General features: G+C 45.8%; 1 protein-coding gene across 2 annotated transcripts; it reads right to left on the bottom strand.

Moving 5' to 3' along the window:
* Window positions 1-12,719: 12,719 nt before the first annotated feature.
* On the bottom strand, window positions 12,720-23,382 carry march11 (membrane-associated ring finger (C3HC4) 11). Of its 2 annotated transcripts, none has more exons than XM_041055485.1 (5): window positions 22,512-23,382; window positions 19,940-21,331; window positions 15,855-16,010; window positions 13,232-13,424; window positions 12,720-13,131 (listed from the first exon to the last, which is right to left on the bottom strand). In XM_041055485.1, exons 2-5 carry the CDS (start codon window positions 20,291-20,293, stop codon window positions 12,809-12,811), a joined length of 1,026 nt encoding a protein of 341 aa, XP_040911419.1. In that variant the 5' UTR covers window positions 20,294-21,331; window positions 22,512-23,382; the 3' UTR covers window positions 12,720-12,808. The 2 variants fall into 2 exon arrangements, with proteins under 2 accessions (XP_040911419.1, XP_040911420.1); XM_041055486.1 differs by lacking the exon at window positions 22,512-23,382 and adding an exon at window positions 21,535-21,577.
* Between the last annotated feature and the right edge of the window lie 235 nt (window positions 23,383-23,617).

Genomic DNA, 23,617 nt, shown 5'->3' with positions numbered 1-23,617 from the left:
TATTACAGCGTGACTTTGACGTCAAATTCAAATGTGCTTTGATGTGATCGCCTATGACGTCACCAATTATCACTGATGACATCATCACTGATATCATCATCAAACTCATATTTTTGGTGAGTCCACTTTTATACAGTGGTGAATGTAACAAAGTATTTGTACTTAAGTATTTTTTTACATATCAGTACTTAAGTAATGATGGATGTCATTATTCATTATAATAATGACATCATTATTATTATTATTATATTTATATTTATGCATACACATAATAATGATAATGACGTCATTATTATTAAGCGCATTCAGATTTCTGATGATGTCACTCAATTGTGACATCGGTGATGACATCACAGCCAGAGTTTATAAATAGACCCCGTTTCACAAAACGGGTCTTGTGTGTAACAATGCCACGCAGACGCAGACAGGCTTCTCGCCCCGTCCGTAGACGCAGGACCCTCCGCAGATCCACAGTTCGAAGACGGAGGAGAGTTGTCCGACGCAGACGCTAGGCAAGCAACCTCAATAAATGTAAGGTAAGCATCAAAATTAATCTCAGTCTCATTACATTCTCATTCTATGTTTGAAAACACAAGTGTTGACACCCGTGGATAGTCGTTAACACCACCCCAAAGCCCCTCCACAAGCCAGTGTTTAGGGCAACAACACCACGTGAGTTTATTTAAGAGTTGAGACAGTGTTGAGGACCGGCCTTCAACACTGTTACCACCAAATGCAAAGCATCAGATGTCCTTGGTTTTGTCATAACTCTGAACATCCCAGTGGAGGTTTACGGCCCGCCAGCGCACGAAGACGTTATACACTGCTGCCCCCTCGTGGACAATCAAGCCTGTTACAATAACAAAAAATGTCAACATCATCAAGGTGTCACCAGAGAAGCGTCAGGTTATAATAGATTTTGTCTGCTTTTGTATAAATATGATTAGATGTGATAGTCAGCTGGAAGCCAAGCAGACTGTGAATGACGGTGAAGTATTAATGAAGCAGCTGATGCCAATCAGCAAATACAAGCAGTGCAATGTTTTCAGATCTCAGATTGTGTTTTACATTCCGTTCCCATCCTCACCTACGCAGACCAGGTCCATGAAGCCGTACATGCCATAGCAGATCTGGAAGAGGATGTCGCGGCGCTGCCAGATGGCCTGCGGGCTGAGAGCCGACCACAGCAGCCAGGAGATACTGGCCACCAGAAAGAGGGAGCCCAGGAACACGGCAATGATCTGCACCTTCTCCACCAGGGTGATGGTGATGGACTGCCACTGCAGACAGAGAAGAAAGACAATACAACAAATGGACCGGGTGCCGACTTTTGCATTCAGCGGAACATGGTCGGTGCTAATGTAGCTGTAAAAAAAAATCAGCTGTTGCAGGTTTAAGGTGTCAGAAAAACAAACTCACTACATCTGACAAACTTTGCTTCACAGCAAAAAGAGTCTGTCCCCTCTGCTGTCCCACAGGCAGCAACCAGCCTCACCGTCAGGACTCCCCGGCCTGGATGCACCGGGCTCAAGCGAGTATGGTAAAGCCCGAGGCAGACTGACCCGGATGTGAGTGATGTTGCCGGAGAGGCGGCCTACCGCAGGACTATGCACTTCACCCTCTCCTATTTCCACTGTCTTATTATATACAGCTATATATATTTTTATTTTCTAAGTAGTTATGAATTAATCGATTGATTCCATTCTTTTATACACATTTCTAATGTTAATAGTTTTTAATATGCAGTAAAAGTATTTATGAAGCTCTTGCTCTAAGTTTGTTGATGGTTTTTTTCATATCTTATCTGGTTTGCACACTATTCTAACATCCAAGATCACACTGACGGAGGCTGTTTTCCTGAACCTGTAATCAATTACCAGGTTGTTTGGTTGTTGGTTTAAATCAACTACATAAACAATAGAAATGTTTATTAAATGTTTGTTTTTTACCCTTGACAATGATCAGAAGACAGAATTTGTGTTTTCCTTATCTGTGTCTTTCGTTCTTGCCAGTTTAAATGACACTGAAAACACTAATTCACCAAAGTGTCCTGTTAGATTCATTATGAGGTTTATGGTCAGTTATGGTCAAATGCACTTGGTGCCATTAACTTACTGAAGGTTTATTTAAAATTAAATGTAACAGAAAACTGTTCACAAATTAATAAGGCACATTAAATATATTTTCAATTATGGGGGCGGCCGCAGCGCAGCAAGTTAAGCGTGCGGCTTTGGACTTTGGACCGCCCGGAGATCGGAGGGTCGCCGGTTCCTCGACCAAGCACATTGGATACGCACAATGGATATGGGTGGTGGTGAAGGAGACGGTGACCATGGCCGTCTCCTCCGTCTTCGAACTGTGGACCTGCGGAGTGTCCTGCGTCTACGGACGGGACGAGAGGTTTGAGCGGCCGTTATAGTCAGCGGTGTCACTTGTTAACTTCATATGCTTTTACTTACATCAGTTATAAATATTGAACTTTACTGCATGTTATACTTACCAGACCACACACACTCACACTCTCAAACACTCAATCACTCACTCACTCACTCACTCGCTCCCTCGCTCTTACACTCATTCATTCACACATGCCCACGCATTAAAGGAAGTACAGAATAAATCAACCAACTCAACTGGACGTCTGGCGTGTTCTTTAACCTCCATACTTCGAACCACTCTAAGAAAGAACATTCCTGGAGCCTTCATACATCAAGAATCTTACTTAAATAAAAGTACTAAGTACTTTTAAATTTATTTTAAAGTAAAGGTACTCACGCAGTGGTTTGTCTCTGTGTCGTGGCTGTGCCATTTTTTTTTTAATTACCCACACCAAGTGAACGAAACACACACAAACATGCACATGGACTAGAGACGCTGGGACAGGGGGCTGCCTAGCGAGGCCACCGGGTAGCCGGGGTGAATCGGTGCCTTTCTCAGGGGCACCACAGCCATAGTCCAGAGGCAGGGGGGGGGGGGGGGGCGTGTCTCCCTCACCACCACCGAATCCGGTTTCGTTTTTTTGTTTTTGTTTTTTTCTCATTCTGAGCTGGAGGGCTGAGGCTGACGCTAAGCCGACGTTGGCTCTGGGTCCATGTTGATGTTGCATGTCGTTTCTTCTCGCCGGAATCAGACCCGTCCACCGGCTCGTGCTGCTACCAAGTGCGCGCTCTGCCATCACTGGAGGTAATAGAAGGAATGTAACAAAGTATCTGTACTTCGTTACTGTGCTGCGTCTATGTGGCTCAAGTGGCTCTGGGGGCTTTGGACTTTGGACCGGCCTGAGATCGGAGGGTCGTGGGTTCGATCCCTCGACCAAGCGCAAAAAAACGGATACGGTGGCGGTGAAGGAGACGCGCCTCCCCCAACTCTGCGACTATGGCTGTGGTGCCCCTGAGCAAGGCACTGATTCACCCCGGTTCCCTGGGCGCCTCGCTAGGCAGCCCCCTGCCCCAGCGTCTCTAGCACATGTGCATGCTTGTGTGTGTGGTGTGGGTAAAATGAAGAGAGAGGGGGAAATTACGACTGTCAAGTCATGTTTTCATACATAGAATGAGAATGTAATGAGACTGAGATTAATTTTGATGCTTACCTTACATTTATTGAGGTTGCTTGCCTAGCGTCTGCGTCGGACAACTCTCCTCCGTCTTCGAACTGTGGACCTGCGGAGGGTCCTGCGTCTACGGACGGGGCGAGAAGCCTGTCTGCGTCTGCGTGGCATTGTTACACACAAGACCCGTTTTGTGAAACGGGGTCTATTTATAAACTCTGGTTGTGATGTCATAAGAAATATTACAGCGTGACTTTGACGTCAAATCCAAATGTGCTTTGATGTGATCGCCTATGACGTCACCAATTATCTCCGATGACGTCATCACTGATCTCTGAGGACGATCTATTGTTGGTGAGTCCACTTTTATACAGTGGTGAATGTAACAAAGTATTTGTACTTGTACTTAAGTATTTTTTACGTATCTGTACTGATGCCAATCAGTAAATATAATAATGCATAAATATAATAATGATGATGTCATTATTATTAAGCGCATTTGGATTTGACGTCAAAGTCACGCTGTGATATTTCTGATGATGTCACTCAATTGTGACATCATCTGTGATGACATCACAACCAGAGTTTATAAATAGACCCCGTTTCACAAAGCGGGTCTTGTGTGTAACAATGCCACGCAGACGCAGACAGGCTTATCGCCCCGTCCGTAGACGCAGGACCCTCCGCAGGTCCACAGTTCGAAGACGGAGGAGAGTTGTCCGACGCAGACGCTAGGCAAGCAACCTCAATAAATGTAAGGTAAGCATCAAAATTAATCTCAGTCTCATGCCAATCAGCAATTACAACACAACACGTTCCCTCACCTACGCAGACCAGGTCCATGAAGCCGTACATGCCATAGCAGATCTGGAAGAGGACGTCGCGGCGCTGCCAGATGGCCTGCGGGCTGAGAGCCGACCACAGCAGCCAGGAGATACTGGCCACCAAAAAGAGGGAGCCCAGGAACACGGCAATGATCTGCACCTTCTCCACCAGGGTGATGGTGATGGACTGCCACTGCAGACAGAGAAGACAATACAACAAATGGACCGGGTGCCGACTTTTGCATTCAGCGGAACATGGTCGGTGCGAATGTAGCTGTAAAATGTAGCTGTAAAAAAATCAGCTGTTGCACTTCACCCTCTGCTATTTCCACCGGTGCATCCAAGCCGGGGGGAGTCCTGCCAGTGAGGCTGGTTGCTGCCTGTGGGACAGCAGAGGGGACAGTGAGGCTGGTTGCTGCCTGTGGGACAGCAGAGGGGACAGTGAGGCTGGTTGCTGCCTGTGGGACAGCAGAGGGGACAGTGAGGCTGGTTGCTGCCTGTGGGACAGCAGAGGGGACAGGCTCACTGGCAGGACTCCCCCCGGCTTGGATGCACCGGGCACAAGTGAACCTGCAGCGGGAGGTGCCGCACAGGGGGCACCGTTCCACCGCTAAGTACAGACCCACCGCCACGTACCGCACCCCCCTCCCCACCCTGGATGCACCGGGCTCAAGCGAGCATGGTAAAGGCCGAGGCGGAGTGAGCCGGATGGGAATGATGTGGCCGGAGAGGCGGCCTACCGCCGGAGTCAAAGACCGAGGACTATGCACTTCACCCTCTGCTATTTCCACTGTCTTATTATATACAGCTATATATATTTTTATTTTCTAAGTAGTTATGAATTAATCTATTGATTCCATTCTTTTATACACCTTTCTGATGTTAATACAGTTTTTAATATGCAGTAAAAGTATTTATGAAACTCTTGCTCTAAGTTTGTTAATGTTTTTTTTCATATCTTATCTGGTTTGCACACTATTCTAACATCCAAGATCACACTGACGGAGGCTGTTTTCCTGAACCTGTACTTAATTACCAGGTTGCTTGGTTGTTGGTTTAAATCAACTACATAAACAATAGAAATGTTTATTAAACGTTTGTTTTTTTACCCTTGACAATGATCAGAAGACAGAATTTGTGTTTTCCTTATCTGTGTCTTTCGTTCTTGCCAGTTTAAATGACACTGAAAACACTAATTCACCAAAGTGTCCTGTTAGATTCACTCGGTGCCATTAACTTACAGTAGGTTTATTTAGAATTTAATGTAACAGAAAACTGTTCACAAATTAATAAGGCACATTAAATATATGTTCAATTATGGGGCGGCCGCAGCGCAGCAAGTTAAGCGTGCGGCTTTGGACTTTGGACCGCCCGGAGATCGGAGGGTCGCCGGTTCCTCGACCAAGCACATTGGATACGCACAATGGATATGGGTGGTGGTGAAGGAGACGGTGACCATGGCCGTCTCCTCCGTCTTCGAACTGTGGACCTGCGGAGTGTCCTGCGTCTACGGACGGGACGAGAAGCCTGAGCGGCCGTTATAGTCAGCGGTGTCGCTTGTTAACTTCATATGCTTTTACTTACATCAGTTATAAATATTGAACTTTACTGCATGTTATACTTACCGTTTATTATGTATTGTCGTTCCAGACCACACACACTCACACATACACACTCACACTCTCAATCACTCACTCACTCCCTCGCTCTTACACTCATTCATTCACACATACCCACGCATTAAAGGAAGTACAGAATAAAACATTCCTGGAACCTTCATACATCAAGAATCTTACTTAAATAAAAGTACGAAGTACTTACTTTTAAATTTAATTTAAGGTATTATTTTAAAGTAAAGGTATTCACGCAGTGGTTTGTCTCTGTGTCGTGGCTGTGCCATTTTTTTTTTTTTTTTCCCAAAATTACCCACACCAAGTGAACGAAACACACACACAAGCATGCACATGCACTAGAGACGCTGGGGCAGGGGGCTGCCTAGCGAGGCAGGGAGACACGCCTCCCCTGCCTCTGCGACTATGGCTGTGGTGCCCCTGAGCAAGGCACTGATTCACCCCGGTTCCCTGGGCGCCTCGCTAGGCAGCCCCCTGCCCCAGCGTCTCTAGTACATGTGCATGCTTGTGTGTGTGGTGTGGGTAAAATGCAGAGAGTAATTTCCCCCAGGAGGGATCAATAAAGTAATTTTGCGTGAGTACTTTTACTTTTACTTGCCCCTTGGAGGCAAAGAACGGAAGAAGAAGGAAGAATACTGAGATTAATTTTGATGCTTACCTTACATTTATTGAGGTTGCTTGCCTAGCGTCTCCGTCGGACAACTCTCCTCCGTCTTCGAACTGTGGACCTGCGGGGGGTCCTGCGTCTACGGACGGGGCGAGAAGCCTGTCTGCGTCTGCGTGGCATTGTTACACACAAGACCCGTTTTGTGAAACGGGGTCTATTTATAAACTCTGGTTGTGATGTCATAAGAAATATTACAGCGTGACTTTGACGTCAAATCCAAATGTGCTTTGATGTGATCGCATATGACGTCACCAATTATCTCCGATGACGTCATCACTGATCTCTGAGGAGGATGTATTGTTGGTGAGTCCACTTTTATACAGTGGTGAATGTAACAAAGTATTTGTACTTGTACTTAAGTATTTTTTACGTATCTGTACTGATGCCAATCAGTAAATATAATAATGCATAAATATAATAATGATGATGTCATTATTATTAAGCGCATTTGGATTTGACGTCAAAGTCACGCTGTGATATTTCTGATGATGTCACTCAATTGTGACATCATCTGTGATGACATCACAACCAGAGTTTATAAATAGACCCCGTTTCACAAAACGGGTCTTGTGTGTAACAATGCCACGCAGACGCAGACAGGCTTCTCGCCCCGTCCGTAGACGCAGGACCCTCCGCAGGTCCACAGTTCGAAGACGGAGGAGAGTTGTCCGACGCAGACGCTAGGCAAGCAACCTCAATAAATGTAAGGTAAGCATCAAAATTAATCTCAGTGCAATGTTTTCAGATCTCAGTTAGATTGTGTTTTACATTCCGTTCCCATCCTCACCTACGCAGACCAGGTCCATGAAGCCGTACATGCCATAGCAGATCTGGAAGAGGACGTCGCGGCGCTGCCAGATGGCCTGCGGGCTGAGAGCCGACCACAGCAGCCAGGAGATGCTGGCCACCAGAAAGAGGGAGCCCAGGAACACGGCAATGATCTGCACCTTCTCCACCAGGGTGATGGTGATGGACTGCCACTGCAGACAGAGAAGACAATACAACAAATGGACCGGGTGCCGACTTTTGCATTCAGCGGAACATGGTCGGTGCGAATGTAGCTGTAAAATGTAGCTGTAAAAAAAATCAGCTGTTGCACTTCACCCTCTGCTATTTCCACCGGTGCATCCAAGCCGGGGGGAGTCCTGCCAGTGAGGCTGGTTGCTGCCTGTGGGACAGCAGAGGGGACAGTGAGGCTGGTTGCTGCCTGTGGGACAGCAGAGGGGACAGTGAGGCTGGTTGCTGCCTGTGGGACAGCAGAGGGGACAGGCTCACTGGCAGGACTCCCCCCGGCTTGGATGCACCGGGCACAAGTGAACCTGCAGCGGGAGGTGCCGCACAGGGGGCACCGTTCCACCGCTAAGTACAGACCCACCGCCACGTACCGCACCCCCCTCCCCACCCTGGATGCACCGGGCTCAAGCGAGCATGGTAAAGCCCGAGGCGGAGTGAGCCGGATGGGAATGATGTGGCCGGAGAGGCGGCCTACCGCCGGAGTAAAAGACCGAGGACTATGCACTTCACCCTCTGCTATTTCCACTGTCTTATTATATACAGCTATATATATTTTTATTTTCTAAGTAGTTTTGAATTAATCGATTGATTCCATTCTTTTATACACATTTCTGATGTTAATACAGTTTTTAATATGCAGTAAAAGTATTTATGAAACTATTGCTCTAAGTTTGTTAATGTTTTTTTTTTTCATATCTTATCTGGTTTGCACACTATTCTAACATCCAAGATCACACTGATGGAGGCTGTTTTCCTGAACCTGTAATCAATTACCAGGTTGTTTGGTTGTTGGTTTAAATCAACTACATAAACAATAGAAATGTTTATTAAATGTTTGTTTTTTTACCCTTGACAATGATCAGAAGACAGAATTTGTGTTTTCCTTATCTGTGTCTTTCGTTCTTGCCAGTTTAAATGACACTGAAAACACTAATTCACCAAAGTGTCCTGTTAGATTCACTTGGTGCCATTAACTTACAGTAGGTTTATTTAAAATTTAATGTAACAGAAAACTGTTCTCAAATCAATAAGGCACATTAAATATATGTTCAATTATGGGGGCGGCCGTGGCGCAGCAAGTTAAGCGTGCGGCTTTGGACTGCACGGAGATCGGAGGGTCGCCGGTTCCTCGACCAAGCACAAAGGATATGGGAGCTTGTGTGTGTGTTTCGTTCACTCTGTGTGGATAAAATGCAGAGAATAAATTTCCTCCGCCTGAGGGACGAATAAAGGATTAAAAGCTTAAAAACTTAATTACATAATGAGTTTTTTTCTCGAATCGTCATAAAAACACTTGATGGGAAAAGATACACCTTTTTGAGTCCCACAATGGGGACACTGCTGGAGAGTTGAGTCACAGCCACAACTACACCAGTGTGTTATAAACCTTTTATGAAATGTTTGTGTGTCTGTAAAGCACATAGGTTAGGTATGGGTGGAACAGAAACAGGAGGTTGCGGGGAATGTTTTTTTTAATTGTAATATATTTTTATTTAATGTTTGGGAGAAACCGGAGCACCCGGAGAAAACCCATGCCACCTCTGAGGCGGCCTTAAGAGGTAGATTAATATTTTTTATTTAATGTTTGGGAGAAACCGGAGCACCCGGAGAAAACCCGTGCTACCTCTGAGGTGGATTCTGGAGGAGGAGCAGTGTCTTGAGTGTCACTTGTTTAAAAGTCTGCAGATACCGTTTCTCATGAAGGAGCGGAATCTGGAAATGAGACTTGGTCGTTTTGGTCTCAGATGTGAGTAGAGAGAAAAGATTATTGCCTCTGCTAATGACTGTGGGTGAAGCAGCATCTTCTGAGCACTGTCAAAGTACTTTGACATGTCCTTGAAAACGGCCTTTTCGAGTTTCACAATAGTGTCCAGGGTGACGTTTAGATCACAGTCTTTGACTTTGGGCCAAACTTTTTCAAAGACCTGTTCAGTCATGTCCTGTGCATTTTGGATGTCCTCTGTCCGTTTAGCCTTGATGAAGATCCGTGTGATGAGCCTATTTACCAGTGACTGGACAATAAACTTGTTTTTCTTCTCATCACTCTTCTGCTGGTCACTGATTTCTCTTTGTGTTTGACTTGAGCTCTCCACTGATGTGGCTTCACTTGGTGTTCTCAGCTGAAACTGAAAACAAGCACTGACGCAGTCTTCATATTTGGATTTTTCAAACGCCAGTGAAGACAGCAGCTGCTCAGCACTGCCACACTTTGCACACAAGTTCTCAAAAACAATCCTGGGGACTTCTCTTTTTCTTTCTGAGGTCATGTTTACATCACAGTCTTTGACTTTGGCCCAAACGTTTTTGAAGATCCATTTAGAGACGTCTTGTATTTTTATGTCCTGTGTCTGTTCTGCCTCTTTGGCGAACAGTCTGGTGAAACGCCTGACCACAGTCCTCACAAAAACCTTCTTTTCTTTCTGAGCAGCACTGATTTGCTCAGCGCTGTCCTCTTCCTCCTCGGTGTCTTGCAGAGTTATGCTGCTCAGTTCTGCACTGTCCTCTTCCTCCTCGGTGTCTTGCAGAGTTATGCTACTCAGTTCTGCACTGTCCTCTGTCTCCTCGGTGTCTTGGAGAATTATGCTGCTCAGTTCTGAGCTGTCCTCTTCCTCCTCTGTGTCTTGCAGAATTATGCTGCTCAGTTCTGCTCTGTCCTCTGTCTCCTCGGTGTCTTGCAGAATTATGCTGCTCAGTTCTGCTCTGTCCTCTGTCGCCTCGGTGTCTTGCAGAGCCATCGGTGACTTAGGCTGTGAGACACCGTGCATCCGGACCATGTGTGTCAGGAGCTCTGACATCTCCTCTTGTATAGCATCGTCTATAGCAGACCGCGAGGGATTGACGCTCAGCCTCACGTGCCTGAGCGCGTTAGCCAACCGCTCTTCCTCGGACAGTCTTCTGTACATTGCGCACCTGGGGCTCTGTCAGTTCAGCACCAGTAAAAGCAAAGTATGAACACAGCGGCGGGAGACGGACTCCTACATAAGTTCGGAAATTAATGACGTCACTTCGTCACTGTGCTGACGCATCAAAGTCCACTTCGGTCTACTTTGAACCTCAGCGACAGTGACGTCACAATCTGCTGTTGAACGAAGGAGGAAGAAGAGGTCCCATCAACATCATGGACGGGACTTCTGCCGTCGCAGTCTTCTTCCTCCTTCTTCCGGTCTGAGGCAGGTATTCGTGTCAGTGCTTAAGTAATCCCAACCAAACACTCCCAACCCCAACAGTGGCAAAAAAATAAATAAATAAATAAAAAAATAAAATAAAATAAAATAAAATAAAACATCACATATAAAAGGGGTCTCACCAACAATAGATCCTCTTCCTCTTAGTGATAATAGTGAAGTCTTCCTGCAGCAGCCGATGACAACAGCCTCCCTCCCGGCAGCACAGCCTTAAAGCCAAATGCACTTAAAGTCAGTTTGACATCAGGCAAATAACCCACACTGCTCTCTGTGTATATAAATATTCTTTATACATTACATCCATGTTACGTTCAAAAGAAATAGAAATACAGCCAACAGCAAAAGTCACATTCAAGTCATTTCTATGTGCTGCACATTGCAACGTCATCACCCAGCCTCCTAAGGCACCAAAAAAATCAAATGACCCAAATGACCTAAGTCAAGAACAGAGCCCCTAACCCAACCACCACCTGCACCACCCCTCCACCACCACGGGGCTCCTGGAAGCTCGACAGAATGGCATACACACAGACCAAGACCACAATTTTCAACTGCTGCATTTACACTGGCACAAATCATCTGAGGATCACTCCTGTGTGGCAGCCTGGCAAAGCTTCTGACGCCGAGCAGGTGTTGATATGCCAGCATATTCAGACACTGAGAAGATATGAAGATATGACATTAAAATGACATTCCAAGCTGTCCATATTTTCTGCTTGCATCATTGTGTGTAAAACCTCCATGGCTTTCTGACATCACTTTTTTTTTTTGTGCTCATTTGCAATCTGTCTAAATTGTTCATTCATCAGATGCTTGCTGGGAAGTCTTTGTTGTTCTAAGAGGTGAGGTTGCAAAGAAATTGTTTATACTGAGGATCAACACACCTCCCAAGTCTTGGTTAGACTGATGAAATTTTTTTTTTTTTTTTGCACCACTGGCGACAAGTGTCCTAGCATAGACGTTCACCTTCCCCCTTACATCCATCCAGGAAGTGCTGTCTGATGTGTAATGAGCATTACACCTTCACCTTCAGACTTTTAGTCCTCTTCCTTCAGTACTTCTAACAATCTCATACAAATTTCAGGGAGAATAGAGACTAAGTTCTGAGGCAGATGTTTGGGTTAGAGTTGAATTTCAGAAAACTGATTTCGAGAAGAATTTTCTTGAAGTAACTGCTCTATTTGAAGCCAGTCCTATAAACATCTTATTAATGGAAACTCTGGTATTGTAATATAAAGTATGAAGTATTTTCATATATTTTAAATATTTTGTCTCAGTACACATCAGCCTCAATGCTGTGTTCATGTCATGTGGCAACTTCTTTAATTACCAACTTGTTCACATCAACATCCCAGCTGTTATAATTACAGCTGGGAAACTCTGCTTTCCCACATATCTGACCTGGTGTTTAATAATGAATAAGTGCTTCAAAAAGAAAACGTAGACACCACAAATCAGCCATGGTCCATCGTTCAAGGTCATTAAAACCAGATTTAAGGGATGTAGTGCTATATTGATCATTAACGGTCACACAGCCAACTCTGTGATAATCAGGTTTACAACTTGCAAGTTGAAAATCTGATGATCTTTTCCATCACCACGTGACATGAATGCTGTACAATAGCCTGGAAAAAGAACGAGTGTGAGTCATGTCTGTGTTTTACGTCTACGTGTTAAACTTTAGGGCAACAACACCGCGTGTGAGTTCATTTAAGAGTTGAGACTGTGTTGAGGACCGGCCCCAGAGCAGACAGACAGCGCTAATTCATTAGGAGATCATGTATTAACAGGAAAATCAGCAAGAAAAAAAAAAGAAAAGAAAAGAAAAGGAAAGAAAATGAAAAAGAAAAACGGCTGTGTGAAATTCCCGCAAAGCTCAGACTGTTTCCACCGAGCGCAAAGCATCAGATGTTTTGTTCCTGCATAAATACCGCCTGGTGTTACACCGATGTTACACGAATGACGACCTCCCCTGAGTCACTGTCCTGGCTGAGGTTATTTCTGGGAACCAGGCTCGGACAGAAGGGGGCCAAACAGAGGCAGGTCCATGGCTGTGGCCCCAGCTGGGTGGGGTGTAAGGGGCCATTGGGCCCAAAGGTGGCCAGGGGCAGCCAAAGCGTCCTGGGAGCCAATGAGGAATGACCGGTGCTCGTGTCCTCCATGTCCTTGGCCTTGTCATAACTCTGAACATCCCAGTGGAGGTTTACGGCCCGCCAGCGCATGAAGACGTTATACACTGCTGCCCCCTCGTGGACAATCAAGCCTGTTACAATGACAAAAAAATAAATGTCAAGATCATCAAAGCAGTGCAATGTTTTCAGATCTCAGTTAGATTGTGTTTCACATTCCGTTCCCATCCTCACCTACGCAGACCAGGTCCATGAAGCCGTACATGCCATAGCAGATCTGGAAGAGGACGTCGCGGCGCTGCCAGATGGCCTGCGGGCTGAGAGCCGACCACAGCAGCCAGGAGATGCTGGCCACCAGAAAGAGGGAGCCCAGGAACACGGCAATGATCTGCACCTTCTCCACCAGGGTGATGGTGATGGACTGCCACTGCAGACAGAGAAGAAAGACAATACAACAAATGGACCGGGTGCCGACTTTTGCATTCAGCGGAACATGGTCGGTGCTAATGGAGCTGTAAAATGTAGCTGTAAAAAAAAATCAGCTGTTGCAGGTTTAAGGTGTCAGAAAAACAAACTCACTACATCTGACAAACAGTACTCCCCCCCGCTACCCCCGGCCTGGATGCACCGGGCACAAGTGAGCCTGCCACCGCTCCACCGCCACGTACAGATATACATACAGCCCGAGGCGGAGTGAGCCAGATGGGAGTGATGTGACCGGAGAGGCGGCCTACCGCCGGAGTCAAAGACCCAGGACGATGCACTTCACCCTCTGCTATTTCCATTTTCTTATTTTATACAGCTATTTTTTATTTTTATTTCTAAGTAGTTGTGAAATTAATCGATTGATTACATTCTTTTATACACCTTTCTGATGTTGATGGTTAATATTGGCGAAATTAATACAGTTTTTAATATGCAGTAAAGGTATTTATGAAACCAGGGGAGCTGCTGCAGGTTTAAGGTGTCAGAAAACCAGCCTCACCGGCAGGACCCTCCCATGATCCCGGTCAGGTTATATCAGAAGGTGGGAACACAAAACGATGACCGTGCAGTTCCTCGCTGCCCTGAAAAACCTGCAACTGGTCTGATAAAATCTCCAAAAAGGAGACGAGGCTGGCTGAGAAGAAGTGGAACGAGGCCATGAAGAATGTAAAAGAGGAAAATCTGTGGGAAGAGGAAATTTGTGCGCCTGAGCCAAATCAATAGCAAGAGAAAAACAGGAAATAGGAGAGTGGAGGCAAAGAAAACCGAAAGTACAGAATAAACTTGATAAAATAACTTGGAAACAGAAAAGTGGCGATGCTGAGCGGATGATTGTAAAGCTGCACGGTGCTCGTTTCAGAGGAAAAGACTCTAGGCCGGCTGTGTGGACAGGAAGCAGAGCTCTGCTGAGCGTCAGCTGTGTGTTTGTTCAGTCTGCCAATGACTCAAGTCCCATCTGGAGCGAACAGATCTGAAAGGGCCCGAATGTTCTTCTGTGAAAGAAACGATGCAGGATGCAGATATTTTTCAGCCTCCAGAGCCTCTGTCTGCTCAGCTCCGAGGAGGTCTGAAGGAATCCTGACAGCAGAGACCTGGACAGGAGGCACAGGCCCTCAGCAGCTTCACGGTCAACGCTACTTTTGCCTCAAGCCACCAAACAGAGCCATCCTTATTTCTGTGTGCTTGAAAATTAACTTTAATTATTTTATTTGTTTGCATATTACGGGATGACTAAGGCATTTTTTAAAATTTTGCCTCTGTAAGAAATGTTAGTATTTGTTATGGTGGTTGAAGCTGCGCAGCCGCTAAATGGACTGAAAGTTTGGATTCTGCGCTTTTGAGAGAGCGGCTCTGCTTCTACTGCGTGTAAAGACTTTAATCACATTTATAAGGTCAGAGTGTGCACCTGTGGCACAGTTTATGAGCCATGAGTCATTCATAAAAAATAATTATTATTCACAGGGCCAAGGAGAAGAAGAAAAATCGACATGATTACAGAGCAGATGTACCACAAAAGTTGGGTTTTCTAACCCTAACACCAGTTCAGCTCCGTGTGGCTGTTTCCGTCCACCAGAGAAACTGTGAATATGTCCGAGCATGAATCTCAGCGGTGGGTCGATACATCAGAGGCTGTAAAAACAATCCCTGGTTAATGCCTCTATAATAATTTAGAGAGCAGACTCAGTGGGTGAAAAGTGTAACCTCGAGGGTTTATGGCTTTAAAAAGCAGCAAAGAAAAAAAAAATGGCTGCAGTTTGGTGTCACATCACGTGTCAGGCTACAGGCTGAAATAGCATGTTTCAGTCAGAAGTGCCTGTATTTCAGTCATCACTTCATCAAATGAAACCTCACCTACATTAAAAAAAATGTCAGACATCATATGACTTATAGTGTTTTGGTGGAAAACCCCAGTGTTTCCAGCCTGAGAGTTACTGCTCAGAAAGTTCTGTTCTAGCATCTCCACAAATAACTGCGGTCTTTTCACAGCAGTTTCAAAGGTTTCCACATAAATCTTCTTTTTCTAAAAGATGCCACCAGTTAATCTGCTTTGAAATCATCGCACTGGCCTCTGGGACCTCAGAGTCCTTCAGTCACTCGTCAAGATGACTCTGATGATCTCAGAACCAACTTCCCTTTCTATGCATCTTGGAAGTAAAGTGAATTTCCGCCAGCTTTCAACTTATAATCTGTAAAATCAACAGCACTTTTCCTGTAAGACTATTAATTACTATTAATTATTGACTTTTCATAAAAAAAATTTTCCAAGCTACAGTTGTTCCTCTCCTCTCTTTCATTGAATACTTCTCTTGTGATGAGTACGTTGTTTCCCGGTCAGAGCAGCAGAGTAAACCCGTCCCCGGTGGTTCTGTACCTGCCACGGTCTCTTCATGTTGATGGCGATCACGTGGAAGCGATAGCAGCAGAGCTCGCAGGTCCAGCAGCCTCGCTCGCTGATCCACTTCAGCAGGCAGTGCTGGTGGGTGTAACGCACTGAGCCGTCACACCGGCACGGGTTCAACAGGTCGCCCTGGAGACCGGGGAAAGGGCAAAGGTGTAAGTATAAGCAGAAATGTTACTGTCGATTAAAGCAAATTAAAAGACGTTAAACTGGGACCGTAAAAACACGAGCCACTGCTCGGGAAACCCTGCTGTTTCTCTATACCTCTCCAGGTATAGAGAGAACCTCTCTGTTCTCGGATCAATACTGGAACCGTCTCCCCGACATTAATCTTCCACCCATTTTCAGAGTCTGTGTGTGTGTGTGTGTGTGTGTGTGTGTGTGTGTGTGTGTGTCAGGAATCAGTTTGGCCTTTTCTCCCTGCAGACAATACATCAAAGAAAATACATGGCTGGTTCACCAGAGGGCTTCGCCAGCATCGCTCCGATCAATGATCATTTCTCAAAGCTACAACACTCCAAGATATTAACGGCAGGATGCAGCACGACATTAATCATTACAGCCATATATATTTGTTCTGAGGCTTTTTTTTTTCTTCTTCTTCCTCCAGGCATTCCTCAGGCAGCCATTACGCTTTGACCTGCCGGCTGCGCTGTGAGTGGCATATTAATAGTATATTAAGGTCAGTGGTCAGGGAGCTCATTTTTCATCATGTCATATTAACCTTGTGGGTTTAAAAGGACCTCGGAGGCTTTCACTGGATGCGGGTCAACTACGCACTGAAGCTGTGATTGACTAAACCAACACCGAGGAGCATTTTAACGCGTCCCCGAGTCCTCGGAGGGGACATTCGATGAAAACACTCCACTGATTTTTGGCACTATAAAGGTCAGTGGATGACGAAGCTGCAGCTGAACGGTGTCATCTAAACTCCTGGGTTTATTTAGGACGCTGCATCCATTTAACGGGTGTTAAAGGTACGACCTAAAGCTGCAGAGAAGCCTGAACTGTCAGGCTGTGCCACGATCTCCCCGTGGTTCTGTGAATCGAACAGCACTGGTTAGTAAAAAGACAGAGCCAGGTTTAAAAGATATTTAATCAAAAGTCCAAACAGCGATCTGCTGATGCTGATTTGGCCTTTCCTGGTGTGAAATAGCATCGTATTCTCAGTCTGTCTGCTCAGATATGAATATTTAAAGTGTCAGATTTCTGTTTTGCAGTTTTCCTGATAACTGGTGAGCTTGCCCAGCCTGCGGCCCTGCATCAAAATCAAATATGAGTCTGGGCCCGGAGGCAGAGGTATTAGATTAGCTCTGCTAATAGGCCATAGCCCACGTTCAGAAGACAGGATATTCACTTAGGCATTTACTGCCCTGACTCCTCTCTTTCCCTTCAGCTCCGGCGGGGATGAATCGTCCCTCATCGAGCTCGCTGTCACAAACCAAACAGGCCCACAGAGTGTCAGATTTCAGAGACGGTTGGACAGAGTGTCCACTTGTCCCTGCTGGTTCGCATCTGTCCAGGCAGCTCCAGGAAGACGTGCAGACAGCTCGACTGATGCATCACTTTGGGATGATATTTATTATAAATAGATTATAATTCAGCCTTTGTCATCCACCTCAGATAAGATGGGTATGACAATTTGTTTCACTGTTTACTGATTGTACACCTGACCAGTGTTACCTTAGCTGTCTATAGAAAGACCTTGTCTCGACTCTACACAGGATTAAATTATTATGAAGACACAAACTGTTTTGTCTTTTTTAAATTTTTTTTAAGAAAAATGAAAATTTGCTTCTACTAAAGGGAGCAGCACTGTAACTTTAGGTCTGTTTAAAGGTTCCTCTTCTCGTGTTTACACGAGAACACATATTTAAATCTGGTTTTCGGTCGGTTGCTTTTTTTTTTTTTTTTTTTTTTTTTTAAAAAACGAGGATTTAGAGCATCACTGTCCACTGAACTCAAACAGCACCTCTTCAACAACACTGCCCCACAACACTCCCTTTGATTTATTACTGATTTCACAAAATCAAAGCTAAGCAGTGAAATGAAACAAAAGAATTTACAAAGAAATGTTACTTGGAAGTTGAACAGATTATCAGCACCCACATGTGTCTTAAGGACAAATTCATGTTGAGTCCAAAAGGCAGACGCTGCTGCTGCTCTGATCTGTGGTGTCATGTCAGCTTTTTTTAAAAAGCAGAAAACCTGCTCTCAGCGCTGCCAACGCTGCAAAGTCATTTTAAGAGTGAACCCTTACAGAGCAGCGCAGCAGAATTTCTCCGCTTTGGATCGTGTTGATTTTAGTTTTTCATTCTTTACCAGGATCATTCGTTAGTTACAACTCAGATCAGGACACTGACCTCTGCCTCTGTCCCTGTACCTCCTCACTATGTGTTTGTGTGAACTCAGAGGCCCTGCACAGGATCTTTGTCACACACACAGGTCTGTTGGACAGGAGTTTTCCTCAGTCTTAATTTTGCTGGTAGACAGGCAAGGTGAACATTTGCACAAAATGAATGACATGACACCATGAGCAGAAAAGCAGGAAGTCGGAGGCTGGTATTAGATTTGTGGTTTGATAAAACCGAAATTATCTCTGTAACTATACTGTTACAATCTTTGTCCTTTCTCCAGAGTGAATGAAGCTAAAAAGGTTGAAGATTTTTGGCAAAGTTTTAGCTGAACCGTCTTAATTTACTTGGAACAAACAACAAATCGAAGGCAGTTTGAGTCTAAAAGACAGAGTCTGAACTATGGTCACATTCTGTCTTTGACAAACCAGCCACACGTGTCTCACTCAAGTCGTTCTGAATTTTTTAAAAATCTAAATCTAGTCACGTTCAGGATGTTAATCCTAGTCCTGAACTTTGAACTTTCGATGCTCTGTCCATGGTGCTGAAAAGGGGGTTTTGACTCTGGACAGTTATGCACCAGATATTTGGTGGATTATTTTTATCCATATCTTTTATGGATAATTATTTTTCAATGTGGTGCAACTTACTGTTGTATTGCCAAGGTCAGTGGTTCCCATGGTGAGGTGTGGGGACCTCTGGGGGATCCCTGACAGGACTTGAGGGCCATCAGGAAAACGAGGAATTGTTTAGTGTCAGAAATCCAATTCAGCATTAGGTCAGATTTAACAAATAAATCTTGAGAACTGTTGCTCCAAGATCTGACACGTATTTAATTCACAAAATGCATTAAACTGAACGGTCATTTCAGTGACAAGGAACGGCTCAGTGGCCATACAGGAAGTGGCATGGTCACAAGTTACCTCATACATCCATGCATGTAATAATTAATGAATAACGCTTGTCAATTTCCTAAAAGCAAAAGGTGATGTCATCAAATTGATCACTTCCTCCAAAACCTCCATATGATCGTATATACGACAGAAGAGCAGCTCATTATCTCAGCTGGTAAGGTGGATGTGATGAACCAGAGGATGTCACTGTTTGGAAAATGTCTTAAACAACGAATTATCAAAATATTTATCACTTGGCGTATTAACGATGCTGCAAACTGGTTCATGTCGTGTAACTTAGCTGTTACAGCTGACAGTAAAATAATGGCTTTCCTCGTTACGCTGGGGGCCTCGTGAGGGCTCCTCGAGGACCCCGGAAGGCTCCGGGAACTGCTGATGTTTGCGCTGTCCGTGGTGCTGACGTCACTGCAGCAGTGAAAGCTCACGCGTTGACATTTAACGTTTCTTTTCTTTATCTTTACTATTATAGATGTTTTTTACAGTCTCGCGTTTTGATTTTGTTTGTTACACATCACATCCTTATATTTCCTTCGGTTCTGATTGGTTCTCTTCGCTAAAGAACTGTTGAAATCGGTCCACTCAGCAAGTTTTTTTTTAATTTTAATTAGATATGTTGCTGTTGTCAGCCAATCAGGGCCCAGCACTATGAGAACTGTGCCCTCACCTTTGACCATTCACAGAACCAGGACTTTTAATGTGGTAACACCAGAGACCGAATGGTGACCAGATTCTGGACACGCTAGTGTCAGACCTGTTAACGGGTTCACCTGCGTGTCAGCGGTACGTTTACCTGCTCTGCGCCTTGGAAGCAGATCCGGCAGCTGGGAGTGGGGATGCAGGTCTCGCTGCTGCAGTTCGAATGCATCGCCTGCGTCTTGCTCGATGTGCCCCCGACCGCCCCATCCTCGCTGGGAAAATCCCCCCCGTTGCTCGCCCCACATGTATCCCTGCAGCTCCGGCCCTCCCGGCTGTCCTCTCCTTTCTCTTCCTCCTCTCCCTGCTCTGCCTCGTCCTCATCGTCGGGATGCGGACGTGCTTGGGAGCCGTGCAATTCGCCTTCTTCCCAGGTGTGGCGGTGGCTGATGGAAGTGCCTCCCCTCGCCTCTCCACAAGCTGGACCCGCCTCTCCCTCCTCTGTGCTCATAATAAAATAAAAAGTCGAAATAAAATTGCATAGATGCCACCCGTCAGGCTTACACAGCAGTATCCACCACCACTGCGATGCAGGGATGTGATGCAGCCTTTAGGCTCCCAGATCACGGCGCTGTCGTTCCGTGGACACTGAACCGAGCCGTGCTCCTGTAGCCGAGCCTACGGCGTGGCAGCCTGGCAGAGCTGCGGATCAGCAGCCGAATCCCTCCGGTGCTGCGGCCCGTCGGTCGGCTGAAACCGCCTCATGAGCTCCGGCGACCCGGGGAGCATTTCCAAGTAGCCTCCATGCATCGCAACGGGACTCAACCGTCCTGAAGCGCCAGATTCCCCCTCTTCCTCTTCCCTTCCTCCCCCTCCGCCTCCGCCTCTTTAGTCCCCACCGAGGAAGCCGACAGCTACACGGCAGCGGCAGGGTAAGAATCTTCTGAACGAGACAACCCGGGATGAAAACCCCCTCCGATGTGGCCGAGCGTTCGCCCTGCTGAGGGGCTCTTGAGCCAGAATCCTTCAAGTCAGCTGCAAATTCTGTGATGAGTCTAGCACTCTCAGGAAGCAGAAAAGCCCACTTCCCCGGGGAGGTGACTAATCAATCACATTATTACCCCATTAATATGATGGAGGAGATAACTTTCCAGACTACTCCTGCCTGTGAGAAAGAAACGAGCTGCATCATATTCACAGCAGCAGCTGCCCGGTCAGTCCACCTGGTTTAGGTCACAGGGTTTCTTTGGGGAGTGCTTTGGTCTTGCTGAGGGATCGTAGTGGTCAGGTTCCCCACAGGCTCAGGGGCCCCTGGGGGGGGGGGGGTCCAGAGCAGGACATGCTGCCATACGCAGGACTAGATTTTTACTCCACCACCTCCTCCTCCTACTACTACCCACCACACTACAGGAGGTTTGCAGTTCCATAACAGCAACATGAACACTGGTCAAAAAGACCAGATTTTAGAGGCCAGCGCAGCTACTGAACTGGACGTTTCTGAAGTGCCTTTGAGCCAAACACCGAGTCTGCCAGGTCAGAAAGATCATCTCTGAAAAGGTCACAACAACAAAATGAGGATTAGATGGCTTAAATCTGTTGTTTTCTCAATGGAATTTCACAAAGGTCTTTCAGGGGTGGTTCAACAATAAATGTAGAATCAGTTAATCTACAGGCGACCTTATGATGGGAAGGTTGCCAGTTTAAATCCCTGGACCGCATGAATGAGTAATGATTTGCCCCAGGGTAACAAACCTGCCTGAGGTGGCCTGAGTGGGTCATGCTCACGCTCTGACAGCTGTCCACCGCTGTGTGCTTTGGAAAAGGACTCAGAATGTCTAACTGATCGCCATGACCTCCTTTGCTGCTGTCCAGTATCTTATTATCAACCTCCAAATGGACATGATAATAAAGTTCGAGGAGCCTCAGACGGCGAATCATTTGTCGGAGGAGACTGCTTTTCCAAGAAGAATCTTTTTTTTTTTTTTTTTGACGATGTCTATCGCTTTCCGGGGAGTGGGCCAGTAATGGACTCTAATGCAGCAAAGGAAATTATCCACTCATGTCCAATCACTACCTACGAGGCACCGATCAATACCAGGTCCCCAGGGCTTGGAAGGAGACCGGGATCGTGCTCAGAGCAGGGAGGGCCGGGTGGACTGCTTCTAAACACGTTTTGTTTCAGAGGGGTGTGGGACTGAGACGGACTGTCTCTGAATTCACTTTTGGAATTTAGCTTGTGTCTGAAAGTGCTGGTGACTCAGACCTCGATCATAGGAATTCTCGCTTTGCTCTTCTTATATACACAACACACTGTAACAACGGTCAATTCAACCAAATCTGATTTGTCTGAGAACAATTGTGTTTTTAAACACATCTTCCACTGAAGCTTTGTACTGTACATCAGGCATAAGCCACTCAGAAGAACTGTGTGTTACCAGGTGGTGAAAATCCCTTTTCCTGTCTTCAGTAAGAAACGTTAACAAAATAGTTGATTAAAAAAAAAAAATCAGCAATTCTCCCTTTTTAATAAAGAGTCTGCAGTCATGTCAGAACATCCAGAAGTTAAACAAAGAACTGTTGTAGAACAAAGAGTATTCGATCCTTTTCTGTCATATATGATGTTAAACTGAATCTCTTCTGAGTTTGGACGGCAAAATGAAAACATTTACCTGAGCTGCAGGAAATCACAAGCAGTTTTCACTGTTTTCTGACATCTCACTAACTATTACCTGAGATTTCATCTGGTCCAGGAGCAGAGCACTGGAGGGGAACGCACAGGTCAAACAGTCCTTTGGTGCGGCCTGTCTGTTGAATTAAAGAGTTCAAAGGTCATGATGGAGGAGGATAAACACAAGCCAAGACAAAGATATTTCACAACCTGGCAACCAAGCAGTCATTTTTTTTTAAATAAATGTCTGACAACTGATGTATTCAGCTTTAGCAAAAAGCAGCGATAAAGCATGGACTCTCTCTGACGACCCACATCTCTCCACTCAAACCAGATTTCTGTGGCTGAAACTAAAAACCTCTGCTCTCCACAGCTTTAAGGGAGCTGCTGCTTCAGTTTGTCAAATTCAAACTAATTTGCCAAACAACCTGAACTGTAGTAGATGTGAAGGCAACAATATAAATAGTGAAGGTGAGCAAATGAAATAAACGTCTTGTGTCCAGCATGGTTTGCATTGGTCACACCGTCGAGCTATTTAAAAGATTCCCCTCCTCCAGTGACTTCCACAGTGCTAATGCCTCTCAGCCATTTGCCCTGGTTCTCTCGCCAAGTCCTCCTGATCAATTAGTCTCCCTCTCGCAGTCGGCCTGTCTACAGGACCCCTCCCCCCTCCGTCTTTCCTGTCGACTCTATCAAACAGTGGCGTACTGTACGGGCAGAGCGCCCTAAACCCCAGGAACCATCGCGCCGCAAACACTCTCCCAGCTTGCAAAAGGAAGTGGAGAGCCTGCCAAAGATAGAGCAGAGGACCACAAACAAATGGAGTAGCTGAGCTCATTAGAGGGCCGGTGCGGTGGCTCAGCATCCTGTCGAAGCCCGATCGGCTTTCGATGACATCATCTGCGCGAGGCCCACAGTCAGTGATGGGTCTGACGTATCTGAACAGAACGACAGCCATGATGAACTCAAACAGCTTCCTGCAGGAGAGAAGCTGCACTATCACAGTGGGAAAGTCCTGCTGTCAAACGTTCACTCACACAGTGGTGAAGCAAGAAGACGCCAAGTATCGAACGCCAGGGTTCACGACATGACATGACTCTCACAAATCCTAAACCCTGTGAACAGAACAGTAACACAGATTAAAAACTGTTAATAGTTATTTAAGGA

This window comes from Toxotes jaculatrix, chromosome 14 (assembly GCF_017976425.1).
Source record: "Toxotes jaculatrix isolate fToxJac2 chromosome 14, fToxJac2.pri, whole genome shotgun sequence".
NCBI classification, from domain to species: Eukaryota; Metazoa; Chordata; class Actinopteri; family Toxotidae; genus Toxotes; species Toxotes jaculatrix.
This window is presented reverse-complemented; position numbering and strand designations above follow the sequence as displayed.